Below are 14,179 nucleotides of genomic sequence, written 5' to 3'. Positions count from 1 at the left end.
AAAAGATGAACAAGAGATCTGTTCAGATAAAAATACCCCACCATCTGTTTTAGCCACCTGCTCTATTTTAGAATTAAGGGGGCAAAGGTGATCTGGTAATTAAGGTGCCTTGTAGAGGTTAATGGCTACTTGTTTGCCAATTATAAATAAAAGGAAATATAGCTCTTTGTCTCCCATAAAAGGTAATAGGAAATGGGTGTATCTTATATGATTGGTTCTAGCAATCAGCCAATAGGAAATTCAACCAGACTGATTGGACAGAGGCAGCCAAAGGAGGAGCAAGGGGGCTGGGCTGAGGGAATATAAGTGCTGGCCATGAGGGCTGGAAGGCCAGAGCATTGGTAACCATATACCACTGTGTCTCTCATTTATTTGTCTGACAAATAAATTATTATTTTAATTTCTCTATTGCTGCGTTGAATATTTCATTCCAGCTAAGCGTTAACCACAAGCAGGGTGCTACAATCCCAGTCATTGTGAGGCTGCCACCCTGAGGCAATTGCCTCAGTGAGCCTCATAGATGGGCCGGTCTTGACTGGTTGTAAATAAGAAGGGAGGTGGCTGCGGGGCTGGCTGAGACTAGCTAAGGCTGAGGACTAGCTAAGGTTGGACCAGCCTCCACTGCAACTAGGACTGCCGGAATACTACTGTACAGTGTAACAGGTAGTTTGGCCCCCAAGTCCTACCCAGCTTCTCCTGGGCGTGCGCCCTCTCGTTTCGCAGCTCTTTCTTGTACTGCTCTTCCAAGGCGTTCATCTCTGCTGCATGGTGTGACTGCATCTCCCTGCAAAGACAACGTAGCTTTCGATTAGAATTACCCAGCAAGCTGCTTTGATTAAAAGACAACAACAATGGGTTGTATGGAATGCTATTTGTGCACAGCCTTCTCTTGCCGCAATGGGACTTCACTGCCTCTCCTCTCTTGCTACAGCGCTCTGTGCAGTGTTCAAATCTGCTCCAGGGAGTTGGAGGACCCTCTAAAGTAGATCAGGGATAGGGGAAGAGAGGATCTTCTCAGGTGACTGTGGATTCTGCCTAATATCAATCATGTACTACTAGTACCACTATTTATTATTTGGGTGTAAAAGGTAAAGGGACCCCTGACCATTAGGTCCAGTTGCAGACGACTCTGGGGTTGCGGCGCTCATCTCGCTTTATTGGCCGAGGGAGCTGGCGTACAGCTTCCAGGTCATGTGGCCAGCATGACTAAGCCGCTTCTGGCGAACCAGAGCAGTGCACGGAAACACTGTTTACCTTCCCGCTGGAGTGGTACCTATTTATCTACTTGCACTTTGACGTGCTTTCAAACTGCTAGGTTGGCAGGAGCAGGGACCGAGCAACGGGAGCTCACCCCGTCGCGGGGATTCAAACTGCCGACCTTCCGACCGGCAAGTCCTAGCCTCTGTGGTTTAACCCACAGCGCCACCCGGGGTAGATTATTTGGGTGGGTGGGTGTTATTATTCAGTTCTAAACTGCTTTGAGAATACCACCACTTATTCTTATTAAAAATATCTGTTTTTTAAATACAGCTGTACAGTGTTTTGAGAATAACACCTATACCAACAGGAGCAAAACCAACATGTTTATTTATTTAATTATTCTTCCCACAGAACTTTCTGCGTCACATCGTCCAATCGTTACTTCAGTAGTCCTTTATGAGCGTATTCTGCAACATGTCACTCACGCAATCTTCACAGCGGTGAGACTTTTGTACGCACACAAATGGAAAGATTCATCCCTGCCTACCTCCATGGAGGAATGGTTTGTTAAAATCATTGGGCTTAGCTAAGACTGGCAAAGGTGACAAATTTAATGAGAAGAGAAAATGCATTGACAACATTTAATAAAGATTGGAAACTCCTTATAGATTTTTTTGCAGGAAAAAGAAAACAAACGTATGGTCTCTGGGTTTGAGGATTAAAGAAAGATACTGGTTTATAGAATGTGGAATTGTTAGGTGTTATCATGGAGTGAATGTTTTGAATAATTTTCTATATATAGCTGACAGATGAAGAATCAGAAGTTCTGTTTTTTCCTTCCTTCCTTTTCTCTCTTTTTCTTTTCTTCCTTTTGGTTTGTGTTTTTTTAAAATTAGGGTTTTTTTAATCTTTGATTTAAAAATTGGATCTTTGATGTTAACCCTTTGTAAATTTTCTTTCAAACTTCAATAAAATCTATTGAAATAATAATGACCCCAGTGTATCAGTGGTAGATTTATACCAAACTGGCTGTACATAGAAATATATATAAAAATAAAAAAAATGGTCTAGTAGCACCTTAGAGACCAACTAAGTTTGTTCTTGGTATGAGCTTTCGTGTGCATGCACACTTCTTCAGATACAGTGGTGCCTCGCAAGATGAAAAGAATCCGTTCTGTGATTCTCTTCGTCTAGCGGTTTTTTCGTCTTGCGAAGCAAGCCCATTGACGGATTAGCGGATTAGCGCTATTAGCGGCTTTTAGTGGCTTATCTGCTGATCAGATCAGCTGATAAGCGGCTTAGCGGCTTAGAAAAAGGGGGGGGAGGAAAAAAACCCAGCAGGAACTCGCAAGACATTTTCGTCTTGCGAAGCAAGCCCATAGGAGATTCGTTTTGCGAAGCACCTCCAAAACGGAAAACTCTTTCGTCTTGCGAGGCATTCGTCTTGCGGGGCACCACTGTACACTGAAACAGAAGTCACCAGACCTTTATATATAGTGAGAGGGTGGGGAGGGGTATTACTCAGAAGGGCGGTGGGAATGGGTGATTGGCTGATAGGTGTCTGTACATAATTCTGTCTGTACATAATTCCACTTGGTTGGGCTCCCCCAATGTTACTACATTATTTCCGCCTGTGGAGGGAGCTCTCCCGCAATAACAGTGCAAGAAAAGTTGGACCAAAAACAGAATCCGCAGCATTTGCAGCGTTAAAAATTACAGAATTTCATTTGGAAGCGACAGAACATGCACCAACTGGAAACAGAGCAGGGTGCATAGGCGCCGACTCCATGGGGCCTGAGGGGGCTCGAGCCCCCTCAAAAATTTATTTGGGGGGGCTCAGCCCCCCCCAATAATCTCGGGCGCCCTTCCAGCAGAGCGCCGCCGCCGTCCCCCGCCTCCTCCCCACCTGCTCCTTCGCCAGCCAGCCAGCCAGCCGCGCGCCCTAATCGGAGAGCCCCGGCCGTCCCCCGCGAGATTAGGGAATCCCCGGGGGCGGGGGCTCCTGCCTCGCTGCTTCGCAGCACCACCGCCACTGCCAAGGCACTGCCGGAAATCCCGCAAGAACAGGGGAATCCCGACTGGCCACACCTCCCAGCCAGCCAATCGGCTGGCTGGGGGGGCGTGGCTTGCCCTATTTAGGGCCGGAGCCACTTTATTTGCATATTCATGAGCTTATTTATTATTCATGAGCTTTCCCGGGCCCCCCCAATATTTTTTATAAGTCCGCGTCCCTGGCAGGGTGTCCACCCCAAAACTTTTGCAGGCGCGAACGGTGCTGAAAGAGGAATTGTGTGTAACCACCCAGATACCACTGGAAGCAGAAATCATCATGAATGCGGAATCAATAGGCTATCTGGAGGAGCCCGCAGGGGAATGGTCTGCCTTTTCTTAGGTTAAACTAGACATTACGTTAAATATTTCTTTGCATCGAATGCATGCTTTAAAAAAATGCCAATAGAATGGCAAACCAAGTTGATGGACTATGCCGAAATGGCAAAATTAACTGGCAAGCTCAGGAATCAAGAAGACAAGGAATTAAAAAAAAGGGGGGAAATGTTTATATTGTATATACAAAATCGTTGCAAACAGGTCAAAACATTAGCAGGATTTTAGATACACTTGTAATGTAATAGAGCGTATAGATAACTTAGGAAGATGAAAAATTGGAGAAGTATGTGTATATGTATGTAATGACTAGATTAGAATGATGATATGGTTTTATTTGTAGATGTATGCTTTTTGTCGTTTTTTGTTTTCCTTTCCTTTCCTTTTTTTCGTATGTTCTGCTTTTCTTTCTTGTTTGTATAGCATTATTTTGGATCCAATGTTTGTAATTTTTGTTATGATTTTGCATTGAAAATAAAATAATTTAAAAAGAAAAAAAAAGAAAAATTGGAGAAGTACTGATATACAGCTGAAAATAGAATTGAAAGGACCCATGAAGAGATGGGGGGAAAGTCAATAGATTCAGAGTGATCTCGATATTTGGATTTTGCACTGTTTTATGTTGTATGTTTATATAATTGAAAATAATAATAAAAAATATAAAAAATAACAATAATTTAAAAATGCCAATAGTGGCTGTTGCGGGCAGGGTGGATCCTTTCCTCATCTATGCTGGCCCTGGCAAAAATGGCTCTTTTTGTGTCCTGGGACAGGGGAGGTTATCCAAAACAAAATGCAGAATAGCGGCTGCAAAATAAATGGATCCATCTTGCACGTAGAACTACCCATACCTCATTTTGTTTTCGTGTTCCTCTTGCATTTCATTCCTTTTGTCTTCCATCTCTTTCTCCAACTAGGAAAAGAAAGAGACAATAACCTCTGTATAAAGGTGAACGAGGGGAGCTGCCTTTACAAGGTACCTTCAGGTACTTTCACAGCATATAGATTTTGTTTCTGTGATCAAGAGGCTCAACACAAACACAAACACAAACACAAACATAAACACAAACACACACATCTTCCTGGTTCCTCCATGCCAATTAATCGTATGGTAACCTTATGGGACGCGGGTGGCGCTGTGGGTTAAACCACAGAGCCTAGGGCTTGCCGATCAGAAGGTCGGCGGTTTGAATCCCCGTGACGGGGTGAGCTCCCGTTGCTCAGTCCCAGCTCCTGTCCACCTAGCAGTTCAAAAGCACGTCAAAGTGCAAGTAGATAAATAGATACTGCTCTGGCGGGAAGGTAAACGACGTTTCCATGCGCTGCTCTGGTTTGCCAGAAGCGGCTTAGTCATGCTGGCCACGTGACCCGGAAGCTGTACGCTGGCTCCCTCGGCCAATAAAGCGAGATGAGCACCGCAACCCCAGAGTCGGCCATAACTAGACCTAATGGTCAGGGGTCCCTTTACCTTTACGTCACCTTTGCTCCAGAAATGCCAACTAAGAAATCTATTTCAACCAGCTTGATAGTTACTGCTTTTCAGAAGAAGCCTTGGCCAATGTGCTGCTCCCCAGATGTTTTGGACTGCAATTCCCATCACCCCTGATCACTGCTCATGCTAGCTGGGGATTATGGGAATTGTAGTCACATAGGCTACACCTGCCTGCACTATGGTAGAATCTTTTATAGTCTGGCATGCAAAGCATTAAGTGTTATCCTAAGTTGCTGGGTATGGGTATAGAGCAGGGGTCAGCAAACTTTTTCAGCAGGGGGCTGGTCCACTGGCCCTCAGACCTTGTGGGGGGCCGGACTATATTTTGGGGAAATTTTTGAACAAATTCGTATGCCCCACAAATAACCCAGAGATGCATTTTAAATAAAAGGACACATTCTACTCATGTAAAAACATGCTGATTCCTGGACTGTCCACAAGCTGGATTTAGAAGGTGATTGGGCCAGATCCGGCCCCCGGGCCTTAGTTTGCCTACCCATGGTTTAGAGAGAGAAAAGACAGAGAGGCAAATGGGGAAAATTATGGGATAACTAGCCTCATATAACCGACATGTTTGGGTCTAATTAATGAATGAAAGGATTAATACCACAGCTGTCCTGCCAGCTTAGCTATGACACATCCCCTTGCTTTGGGATGAAACGGGCAATCCAGCCTATTGTTCACCCTCCAGTCTACCTGAGAAGCCCGGTGTGAAGAGGTTTGAACTGGTTGGTCCTGCAAAACTGCATGGCTCTCACCAGCCACTCTTGTGTTCCTTTACCAAGAATCTAGGAACATTGACAACTTTGCAACTAAGCTACGTTTTTACTTTTCTGCCTGATGTATGGAAAAGCACATGTACCAGACTTTGGAAGTGTTTGTAAGTAAACCAATATTTTAACTTACCAAACTTGTGGCCTTTTCCTATGCTGAGGAAAGAGGGAAATTTTGGAGCGTACTTGAAAGGGCATACTAAAATTTAGGTCTAATAACCTATATTCCAATGCTTTACTTTGCTACGTATTTTGTGATTTTAAATCTCTGCTGGGGTTCTCTCACCAAATAGTATTTGCCCTAAACTTGGATCTTGGCATCCAATGAATTCTACTTTCTACTTACTTTCTTTTTGCACCAACAAAAATTACAGTGGTTTTATATACATTGATGCTTTAACACAGCAATTGCTATCCTTCAGGCTGAGGGCCATGTCGACCCATGGTCAAACCTTGAGAGATCATTCAAACCATTCTCCTATCTCATTACAGTATATAGACTCCAACTGAGGAGGGTCCTTCATGGATCTGATGAAAAGGAGACTACTCTCCAAAAACTTATGTCCTTAATGGAGGATTCCAGTACAGTGGTACCTCGGGTTAAGTACTTAATTTGTTCCGGAGGTCCGTTCCCCCCCCCAATTTTTTTTATTGGTTTTCACAACATTACAAACAAACAAACAAGACAAACAAACATAAACCATAGCCTTATTAAAAATTACACTTATTAACTTTGTTAAGTGACTTCCTCGCTTCCCCTTGGTTGAATTTCATTGCATGTGTTTTTAACGGTTTTCCAAATCCCAATTCTTATGAAATTTAACTTAAACATTAACATCCTTAAATCTTCACTGTATGGAATTAAACATATTAATTCATCACTTAACATAAATAAAATCCTAAGCCAATTAAGTATCTGCAAGCTATTTTCAATTAATTTGACTTAACAAATTTAACTAGATAATCATTAAATTTATTCCACTCTTCCTGATACTCCTCCTCCTTCTGGCCATGGACTCTTCCGGAGGTCCGTTCTTAACCTGAAACTGTTCTTAACCTGAAGCACCACTTTAGCTAATGGGGCCTCCTGCTGCTGCCGCGCCGCCGGAGCAAAATTTCTGTTCTCATCCTGAAGCAAAGTTCTTAACCCGAGGTAATATTTCTGGGTTAGCGGAGTCTGTAACCTGAAGCGTATGTAACCTGAAGCGTATGTAACCCGAGGTACCACTGTACAAGGCTACATTTGCTAAGTTTCCAACAGCAGCACCCCAAATGGAAGTGACTCACCTGTTTGTGGCTAGCTTGGTGGTCTCGGCGCAATTGCTCCATTATAGCTGTGAGCTCAGAAATCTGTTCCACCAAGTCACCTATAATGTCCTCCCTGAAAGACCAACATTGTATCTCTACAGCGAAATTTGCTGGTTGGCAAATCTCATCATGTTGGAAGGATCAAGAGCGGGAAAATCAAGAACTGCAACTAAAACAGTTTATAGGATTCCCTTATCTGTTTGGCAGTCGGGGCTGAGAAGATGGTGGGGCCGAGGGGGTTTGCTGTCTGCACCAAGTTAAAACGGAGAAGGAAAAGAAACTGGTGCCGTACACCCTCTGTCTTATGTGGGGAGAGAAGGAAGTAAGTCTGGACGAAGTTTAAAGATAGGCTTTCCTTGTTCACAATGGAAGAGCCATTTCTCTCCATCTTTTCTATATGACTGCAAATGCTAATTTGCGGTTTCTATGAGTCTAATCTCTTCTCTTTGTCTGGAAGAGATCAGCGCTGGCGGGACCCAATGTCAGCGCAGCACAGTATATGCCAGGTGATGGAAGGCAGAGGAGCTTTGTTCCGTTCAGATTTTAAATCAAAGCTAAGCTTCATCCGGGATGTGGGTGGCACTGTGGGTTAAACCACAGAGTCTAGGACTTGCCGATCAGAAGGTCGGCGGTTCGAATCCCCGTGACGGGGTGAGCTCCCGTTGCTTGGTCCCTGCTCCTGCCAACCTAGCAGTTCGAAAGCACGCCAGTGCAAGTAGATAAATAGGTACCGCTCTGGCGGGAAGGTAAATGGTGTTTCCGTGCGCTGCTCTGGTTCGCCAGAAGCGGCTTAGTCATGCTGGCCACATGACCTGGAAGCTGTCTGCGGACAAACGCCGGCTCCCTCGGCCAATAAAGCAAGATGAGCGCCGCAACCCCAGAGTCGGCCACGACTGGACCTAATGGTCAGGGGTCCCTTTACCTTTTACGCTTCATCCTTTCCTAATTGCAACGACGCTACAGAAGTTCAGAGCATCAAATCAAAGCATGTCAATGAGCAGCAGTCTCAGGATTATCCTCCAGCAAACAGGCTATTGCTTTGGGCAAGGCTTCCGTGGGTTTCAAGTTGGAAGGAGCAAGCGGGCAAACAAAATGTTCAGCAAACGCACTCCTCTCCCGCTGCTCCAGCAGATCCACACCACATATATGTGAAGCACACCCAACACACTTTTGAAGTCCAAGATTCCCCGGCAAAAGAATTGTGGGAACTGTAGTTTGTTACAGGTGTTGGGTATGGCAGCCCTCTGAGGGGAAATCTACAGTACCCATGATTATTTGTCACCTGCTTCAAATATGCATTGGATGTTCTTTGAATGTATGGGATAGGTATTTGGAATGTTCACACTGAAGCAGGTATCACTGGAATATATGACACAGGGCTGTGAGAAATCTAAAGGTATCGGTTGCATGAGGCGTACACTCAGCTGGCAGCAATTTATAAATATTTTAATGAATATTTATCTGTAACTATTACCTATAAAAGGGACGTGGGTGGCGCTGTGGGTAAAACATCAGTGCCTAGGACTTGCCGATCAGAAGGTCAGCGGTTCGAATCCCCGCAACAGGGTGAGCTCCCGTTGCTCGGTCCCTGCTCCTGCCAACCTAGCAGTTCGAAAACGTGTCAAAGTGCAAGTAGATAATAGGTACCGCTCTGGCGGGAAGGTAAACGGCGTTTCCGTGCGCTGTTCTGGTTTGCCAGAAGCGACTTAGTCATGCTGGCCACATGACCCGGAAGCTCCCTGGGCCAATAAAGCAAGATGAGCGCTGCAACCCCAGAGTCGGTCACGACTGGACCTAATGGTCAGGGGTCCCTTTACTTTTATTACCTATAAAGCAAACATGTACGCGCACACACATACATTGTTAACAGTGAGCCTAAAAGCCATGAAACAGAACAGGCAGAACAAACCTCAAATGTATAGAAGACTGGCACAACGACTATTCACAACATTAGTAACTGGCAATGCAATGGTCCTATAATCGCTTGGCTAAAAACAACCTTCTTGGGAGAGAATCCCAGTCCAGATTAAGTGCCAAGCAAACCAAATTGCATTCAATAAAGCACTAAGGTCCACGCAAGGATTTCTCCTTCCGCAAGGGGAAGCGCTCTGCCTCTCCTTGCACTGTATGCTCCCTGAATCTGATTTGAGGTTCTCCCCAATGCTCCAGGACAGATTTGGGAGTGAGGGAAAATTCCAGCACAATACCATATTTTTCGCTCTTTAAGATGCACCAGACCACAAGACGCACCGAGTTTTTGGAGGAGGAAAACAAGAAAAAATATATTCTGAATCTCAGAAGCCAGAACAGCAAGAGGGATCGCTGCGCAGTGAAAGCAGCAATCCCTCTTGCTGTTCTGGCTTCTGGGATAGCTGCGCAGCCTGCATTCACTCCATAAGACGCACACACATTTCCCCTTACTTTTTAGGAGGGAAAAAGTGAGTCTTATAGAGCAAAAAATACGGTAATTTAGTTGCAATCAAACTAGGGGACTGCAATGTTCAGCTTTCTTCTTTTCATAGCTATAGATGGGCAGTCAGTGATGAAACCCTGCAATGCCCCGCCAGTAGGGAGAAATCTAAGGCTGACTGTCAGACAGGTAAGCATAGTTTATTCCCAGTATGCGTCAAATACTCCACATAGAGGAGCAAAAGTGAAAACACTGAACACCCCCCAAAAAAGTCCACTGCAGACAATTAGTACTCCAGAGCAGGGATGTGTGTTTGTGTGTGTGAGAGAGAGATAAACGAGCGTAAACCAGTAGTGTCAAATGGAACAGGGCCTCAGGCCTTCCTCCTGGCAATAATTCTTGTTGCCAGGGTAACAATGTGCAGTGACTTACTGAGCCACAATACATCTTGCAAGTTCCTGTCAAAGCAATATCCTGGAAGAAGGGGTGGCACTGAAGTGGGGGAAAGAAACCGGGAGGAGGATATCTTAAGTAACAATAGTTACTGTAATGCACAAAAAGGAAGCTGAGGTGACGGGGTTGTGTGAGGGGCGGGTAGATTGTACTTACGTTTCAAGCTTAGGTGGAGAACTGCAAAGAGAGTTAAGAGAGAGAGAGAGAGAGAGAGAGAGAGAGAGAGAGAGAGAGAGAGAGAGATGCTGTAAAGGCACCACTACTGTCAGCTAAACACATTCTCATTTCAAAATAGATGTACAGTGGTGCCCCGCAAGACGAATGCCTTGCAAGACGGAAAACCCGCTAGACAAAAGGGTTTTCCGTTTTTGAGCTGCTTCGCAAGACGATTCTCCCTATGGGCTTGTTCCGATTTTTTTCCGCTCCCCCCCTTTTTCTAAGCCGCTAATAGCCTTTTAGCCGCTAAGCCGCTAAGCCTTTAATAGCCGCTAAACCGCTAAACCGCTAATAGCGCTAATCCGCTAAGCCGCTAATAGGGTTGCTTCGCAAGACGAAAAAACCGCTAGATGAAGAGACTCGCAGAACGGATTAATTTCGTCTTGCGAGGCACCACTGTATCAAAGGACTGATCTACACAGTACTGTGTGTGCATATGCAAGTTACAAACTGAATTCTGCTTCTTCCAATGCCTTTGCAAGTCACCTGTCTGGATGCAGATGACGTACACAGGAATTATATTCACTGCAGCCCAGTGACGAACATAACCAAGAGGCACACAGGACACAATGCATCATGACGTGTGTCTTCAGGTGGCTAAACTGAGGACCTTCAATAGACTTTCTGGACAAAGGTACAAAGATAACGTGTGTGTGTTTGTGAAGGCACAACTATCACCAACAAGGATGGATGAAAAATTTGGTTTGGTCCACATTTTAATGCGTATCTACATAATTCACACTTCCTACAACAATACGCAAACTGAAACGCAACCAAAAAGCTGCCATACATTAGGGGAAAGTGCATATAAATGCATATGCCAGTGGAAATAAAGATACAACGATGCATTATATGAGGGGGAAACACATGAAGAAAACGAGGAACCGAGAGAAACCATTATTAACAAACTTGTTGACGTTTATAGTGGGCTCAAAAGGCATTAGACGGTGGAACTGTATCACCACATGATGCCTCCACACGTAAAGGAACAAGAATAAATTTGTGTGAACGTTGCCCACATTTGGCAAGCGTCTCCACCCCCATCGTTTTACCTGGACACAGGTCCAGCACCGAGGGCCTTCTGGCAGTTCCCTCACTGCGAGAAGCCAAGTAACAGGGAACCAGGCAGAGGGCCTTCTCGGTAGTGGCGCCTTCCCTGTGGAACACCCTCCCACCAGATGTCAAAGAGAACAACTACTACCAGACTTTTAGAAGACATTTGAAGGCAGCCCTGTTTAGGGAAGCTTTTAATGTTTGATGTATTACAGTATTTTAATATTTTTTTGGAAGCCACCCAGAGTGGCTGGGGAAGCCCAGCCAGATGGATGGGATATAAATAATATTGTTGTTGTTGTTGTTATTATTTAACTCCCTTGCTAGGTTGAAGGAAATGCAACACGTCTACAGATACCCTGCATGACCAATGTGAAAATTCCCTTACATAAATGTTGTTACTGTTTTATTGATTCTTCACACACTTGTGGAACAGAGGAGGCTGGTCCATTATGGGGTGTGGGCACTGCCCCACCAATCTCAGTCTGCCTTTTAGCCAGCCCCCCTTCTTACAAGCAGTCTAGGGGGTAGCCCTGGCTGCCAGCTTCCTTTGTCTTGCCCTCCATTTAGCCCTTGAACTCAGCAGGGAGAATGCAGAGCAAGTGGAATTAATTGACTCCACCTGTCGTTGACCTCCAGCCAACACTGCTGCATCATATATCCTCAAGTCCTCAAGTCAGGAAGAATGCTAGTTACTTGTGTAAGATTACCTGAGCACAGGGGGCTTGGGAAGTTCCTCGTCAGGCTTTTTCTTCTCAAAGAATTCCTCGCCCAGCGTGACACAGATACGATCCTTACTGTGAGACACGGTAAAGCCAGGAGTGATCTCATCTTCAATCTCCTTTGATATCTGGGGTTAAAACAAAAGGGACTGCACTCTGTGGAATCCTAGCATTTAAAATCCAGTGCTCCTCAAACTGACAGATGCATTTATTTATTTTTAAGTAAAGCACCATATTCTCAAGGGCGTTGCGTTTGTGCTACACAAAGGAGGTACACAGAACAAGGAGTTGGGCGCATTTTATTGGAGCAAAACTTTTCAGTTAAGCCGTTCTCAGCCTCGGGATGCTTCCGTAACTTCAAGGCTGGACTCTTTTCCTCTAGAAATCCATCCAAATACATTTTAGAGAGCTGCGAAATTTCTTTTTTACTGGAAGAAAGCCCACTGAAAATCCCATCAATGGGCACTGACAACAGTGAGTGAACTTCACTCTGGATTTTGGATCTAAAATATCTTCCTCAACTATAAACAGGATGGACCCTGAGTAGACATTAATATAAGTTGTATATAATATACTGGATTTTTCGCTCTATAAGTAAGACACACCAGACCACAAGATGCACTGAGTTTTTGGAGGAGGAAAACAAGAAAAAAACATATTCTGAATCCCAGAAGCCAGAACAGCAAGAGGGATCGCTACACAGTGAAAGCAGCAATCCCTCTTGCTGTTCTGGCTTCTGGGATAGCTGTGCAGCCTGCATTCGCTCCATAAGACGCACACACATTTCCCCTTACTTTTTAGGAGGGAAAAAGTGAGTCTTATAGAGCAAAAAATATGGTAACTGAAAAGTATAGAAACAGAGTTTGGGGTCTTTGAACTATGAAGACTCTTCCAAAATCGAAACTTGTTTTTCTTACTTAAGAAGGTTGTTGCAAAGAGGAAGGAAAGAAGACTGCAAATTTAAAAAGGGAAGAAATGTTTTGTTCTACTCACATCTCGAGGCTCCCTGCTTCTTAGTGGTTGTGCGTTAGGTCTGCAAAATTTCAGTCTGAAACAAGACAATGATGTGACTTGTAAAAATACCCCTTTCGCTATCCCATTCAAAACAGGATCCATGAGTTTCTCTTATACACAGATGGAAAGAAAGTTTATTTCTGAAAGTTACATCTTCTCACGTAAGATAATTATTTTTTATATGAATGCATATAAAGTTACACTTTGATAACTGGATTTCTGTACACAGCAGCAGGGAAGGCATGTTGCTTCTCAAGCTTTTAAAAACTTGACAACTGAGTTGTCTGAAGAATTTTCCTTGTAGCAATTCGCTTGACTGATCCATCATCCGCTTTCAAATAAATAGCTGCCAGCTTGTACAATGATTCCATTCGACATTTGCTTATAATTGCTTTGCATTTTGCAGAAGAGCTATAGCACTGCTTGTCGCTTTCAATCCATCGATGTTACCTGTTCTTCAGCTAAGCAGGATTACAGTGTTTATACACAGGATTCCTTCTGCTTCTGATTCTCTCATGGCAGCAAGCACATGCAACAGGAGACTACTGGAATAGTTTGGTTTGTAATAAAGGTAAAGGGTAAAGGGACCCCTGACCATTAGGTCCAGTTGTGACCGACTCTGGGGTTGCGGCGCTCATCTCGCTTTATTGGCCGAGGGAGCTGGTGTACAGCTTCCGGGTCATGTGGCCAGCATGACTAAGCCACTTCTGGCAAACCAGAGCAGCGCACGGAAATGCCGTTTACCTTCCTGCCAGAGTGGTACCTATTTATCTACTTGCACTTTAACATACTTTTGAACTGCTAGGTTGGCAGGAGCAGGGACCGAGCAACGGGAGCTCACCCTATTGCGGGGATTCGAACCGCCGACCTTCTGATTGGCAAGTCCTAGGCTCTGTGGTTTTGTAATACTGTACTGTAAAATACAATGGAAGCAATCCAGAGATACCTGGAAGCTTGCCCACAACATTCACTAATTTGAAGCATTTCACAACTGTCGTTTGGGGGAAATGTGGTTTCGTTTTTTGTGTTGCCTTGCTGTATGAGTACGGTGAGTTTGTGCACATGTGAAGGTTTTAGTGTTCCTATCCAAACCACTATGGAGCACCCTAACTGGGCAGAAAAGGCAGGATATAAATGATATTAAAATATAGAA

At 44.5% G+C, this 14,179-nt stretch overlaps 1 protein-coding gene across 4 annotated transcripts in view; it reads right to left on the bottom strand.

Moving 5' to 3' along the window:
• Window positions 1-14,179, bottom strand: part of FLACC1 (flagellum associated containing coiled-coil domains 1) — a 34,250-nt gene that overhangs the window by 14,449 nt on the left and 5,622 nt on the right. For all 4 annotated transcript variants that reach the window (XM_081181637.1, XM_081181636.1, XM_081181638.1 and 1 more), the window contains 6 exons: window positions 13,006-13,060; window positions 12,001-12,140; window positions 10,178-10,198; window positions 7,138-7,231; window positions 4,437-4,498; window positions 687-784 (listed from right to left, as the gene is read on the bottom strand). In XM_081181637.1, the coding sequence (XP_081037763.1) occupies window positions 687-784; window positions 4,437-4,498; window positions 7,138-7,231; window positions 10,178-10,198; window positions 12,001-12,140; window positions 13,006-13,060 (470 nt within the window). The remainder of the gene's footprint in view (window positions 1-686; window positions 785-4,436; window positions 4,499-7,137; window positions 7,232-10,177; window positions 10,199-12,000; window positions 12,141-13,005; window positions 13,061-14,179) is intronic.

This window comes from Podarcis bocagei (genome assembly GCF_964188305.1).
Source record: "Podarcis bocagei genome assembly, chromosome: 1".
NCBI classification, from domain to species: domain Eukaryota; kingdom Metazoa; phylum Chordata; class Lepidosauria; order Squamata; family Lacertidae; genus Podarcis; species Podarcis bocagei.
The sequence above is the reverse complement of the archived record's forward strand: the minus strand, read 5'-3'. Positions and strand labels throughout refer to the sequence as shown.